The 3419-nt window shown below is 47.0% G+C and overlaps 1 protein-coding gene across 1 annotated transcript; it reads left to right on the top strand.

The window, feature by feature from the left end:
* Positions 1–2327: 2327 nt before the first annotated feature.
* Positions 2328–3005, top strand: LOC117644223 (deoxynucleoside kinase-like). The gene has a single exon (XM_034383492.1). The coding sequence runs from the start codon at positions 2328–2330 to the stop codon at positions 3003–3005; it is 678 nt and encodes a 225-aa protein (XP_034239383.1).
* The last annotated feature ends 414 nt before the right edge of the window (positions 3006–3419 follow it).

The raw sequence follows: 3419 nt of genomic DNA, 5'->3' as shown, positions 1-3419 counted from the left end.
AAAAGCAGAAGAACAACAACGTTAATAGAAGGCACAGAATCAGCATTACCAACCCAGACGGAATGACAACTTAACAACAGGAAGAATGAAAATTGGATAAGAAACGTATAAAAGGAAACAGGAATGGAAAGAGGGAAATAAACACTAGAAAACTGGCCCAAGAGCCGCATGCAACATGCACCGAAAGATAAGGTTAAGGGTCGCAATGAATAATTAATGATGTCCTTCCCTGGATAAACAGAGACAAAGTCTAGTGGCCCTGGAAATCTGCCCAGAAACGCACTTATCCTCACGCACGATTGAGGACATGGTGGAGAAATACGGTGGAGAAATACCGATAAATACGGGTGAACGACGAAGATAAATGCCAATGGCGACAAGGTCAACAAATGACTGATACAGTGTTAAAAATGGAAGAGTGAAAAGGAGGGATAACCAACCTACAAGGAAAATCCAAGGAAAACAATGAAGTGGCCGGAGTTAACAGGATTGAACTATAATGTTAGACATGACAAAGGCTGTTTTAAAAAGTCATTACATGAAACAACAGTATGTTAATACATGATAAATGCTATTTAGGAAAGGATGTTACTTCAGAGGAGACATAACATCAGATAACGCCAACTCAAAAACATTCTTGAATGAAGGGCGAGCAGATTCCAAAATGTTGAAGAAACCCAGACGGGCTGGGCAATTCGCAGAAGGGCACTCCTTCACGCGCAAGACGTAACGTCCCGGGCAGGTGGGACAAAGTCCAAAGAAGGGGCAGCGCCAAGAGTCATGGGGAATAAGTCGGCCTTGGGACGCAGGACGTGCGTTTCCCAGGCTCCATTGCCGCTCTCAGAATAAACAATGCTCCAATTATCCACCCCAGGTGTCACATCAGTACGAGAAACAGCCCAAACGGCACAGCCATGATGAGCCTACAACGAGGAAACAAAGGCGTATCTAGAGGCGTATCTAAAGTGCTGATGAAGAGACTAATGAAGAGACTTACGTTAAAAGTGGCTTGGGAGAGCGGTATACGGACTCGGGCGTGAGACCCAACAACACAAGACGGAGGACTCATTTTCAACCAGTAACAAAAGAAATACAGAGATGCACCAGCTCACGAGGGCGGTTGTGAAGAGGACGAAACCAATATGGCGATCTTTAGACAAAGCGACAAGAAGAGAACAAGCAGATTGAACAACATTGGAAAGTTACAGGAAGTGTTTAAAAAGAACGCGCGCTAAAATTACAAGGCAAAACCAAAGGCCAGAACTATACGAGAAGAAAGCTTCAATAACGGACATGAAAAGACAATAAGGGAGTCAACGTTCAAAAACAAAGAAGTCACAGAGAACAAAGCAAAAGAAGTTTGACCGTTAAACAGACACAGTTGGTACGACTGACGTCTGCGACCACCACCAAGCCAGACAGGCCGCAATGCAATGGCAGGAAAGCCGGAGTCAAGTATCAAGGAGCAAAGGCTCATTGGAATGTCAGACACAGTAAAGAACTATACGATTCAGAGGCAAAATACTACTATGGTCTGTGACAGGGGTGAGCCAGATGGAGAACACCACACGGTATCTGAAAGCCACATCATCGGCATCGTCACCAAGCAGCACCTCAGGCGTTCCAGAGTACCATGTACCAACTGGACGACTCAAGGCGGCGCACTCGTGCACGACCCCAACCAATGTGGAGGGAAATGATCCCGAAATGAAGATGGAACTGCCATTTCGGGACCTCGCGGTGAACGCCATGGAGGACACCAGCACAACAGCACCAGCACCATGGCCATCACCACCACCGCCAACGCGGAGCGAATACCTGAAGCGACACCAGCAACCGCACTCCCAGCACAGGCCATTCAGTAGGGCCAAGTGGAACCCAAGAGGGGACCCAACATGATACTCTACTAAATGCCTTTCTGAGATATCGGTGTGAAGATCTGCATCAGGGTGGATTCGAACCGCCGATACCGGCTGTTATCCTTCTGGGCCACACACGCTACCCACTAGACCATTGCAATACATCGGACGGAGCGGAGCGCTAGTCCTGAAGAGCCGCTCTGCCCCCACCACCGACGCGAGCGTCGACGAACTCGGGAGCCAATCAGCGCAGCGGCGTGACCCCACCATCAACACGAAGTGACGCGCACGACGAAGCAACAGTGCGAACAGGGTAGCCAACCCAGTGAAAACAATAGCCATTCATGCGGATCAATCGCACTCGATATGAACGCACCGAGGCAATGCGTGCTGGAATGCATAACACGCGGGCCGTTGCCCGGTCAAGCCTCACGGTCAGTCGGCACTTGACAGCCAAGAGACGCAGACATGGCGCTTGCCTGGTTAAGTCGGCAGCCATGGTACAACAAATTCAAGCAGACAGCTGTCAAACAGCCGGTGATTGTTTACATTGAAGGAAACATAGGAGTTGGCAAGTCAACGTTACTGAAGAATTTGGAAGAGAAAGGATACCTTGTAGTGCAAGAACCAGTTTCCCAGTGGACAAACTATCATGGGATCAATTTCCTGGAATTGTACACTCAAGATATGCAAAAGTGGGCGTTTACCTTTCAATCAATGGTGCTCAGTACATTGTGGCAGGCTCAACTAGAAGCTATACAACAAGAAAATCCTGTCATCATCGCAGAGCGATCTCTACATAGTGTAGTCAAGATGTTCGCTAAAACGCAGAAAGACGCTGGATTTATGAACGAAGAGCAGTATGTATTGCTTAACAACACAGCCAAGACTATGGTATCTCAGTACAAGAGAAAGGAATACTTCATATATCTTCGAGGCAGTGCCTCGACGGCCTACAAAAGGATCCATCATAGGGCAAGGGATGAAGAGAGCACATTGTCCAAGGGTTACATCCAACAGCTTCATCTGATTCTGGACAACTGGATGGAGAACGAACCAGGACTTCATGCAGTAGTGGATGCCACAGGATCTCCAGAGACTGTGCAACAACAAGTCATCGAGGCCTTGGGACAATTACCAAGTTAAGTGTGGTAAAACATTGGTGTTAATTAGTCTTCTTAGATCAAAACTGGTGTTTTAGATAGGATTTAGCTAGCTAGTCAGGATTTGCAACACCAAGGCATCATCCCCAACTGTTAGTTAGAGGGGATTAGGTTACAAAATTCTGTGCGCAGTGTTATGTGTGTTACAGGAGAATCTACGAGAACTCTTCTAGGTCTTCTAGAGTCAACAAGACCAACCAGCAAAATAATCCATTTCTGTAAAATTCCTTTATTTTAAAATGATCAGGCTAAAGGGTTGCACCCCAGGATGGCGTCCCTAACTAGTTTTTGGACGTCCCGGGGAGTCGCTGTTGAACCACTCTTTAAGAGGATCATGAATTTTGTTTGATCGTTGATGGCGTGTCAAGGAAGGACTAGACACCCTTCCCTTTGAGTC

This window comes from Thrips palmi, unplaced genomic scaffold, assembly GCF_012932325.1.
Source record: "Thrips palmi isolate BJ-2018 unplaced genomic scaffold, TpBJ-2018v1 HiC_scaffold_18, whole genome shotgun sequence".
Taxonomy (NCBI): domain Eukaryota; kingdom Metazoa; phylum Arthropoda; class Insecta; order Thysanoptera; family Thripidae; genus Thrips; species Thrips palmi.
This window is presented reverse-complemented; position numbering and strand designations above follow the sequence as displayed.

What these genes read in the sequence shown, in the direction of transcription:
- LOC117644223 (XM_034383492.1), top strand. Translation starts at nt 2,328, where the DNA reads ATGGCGCTTGCCTGGTTAAGTCGGCAGCCATGGTACAACAAATTCAAG.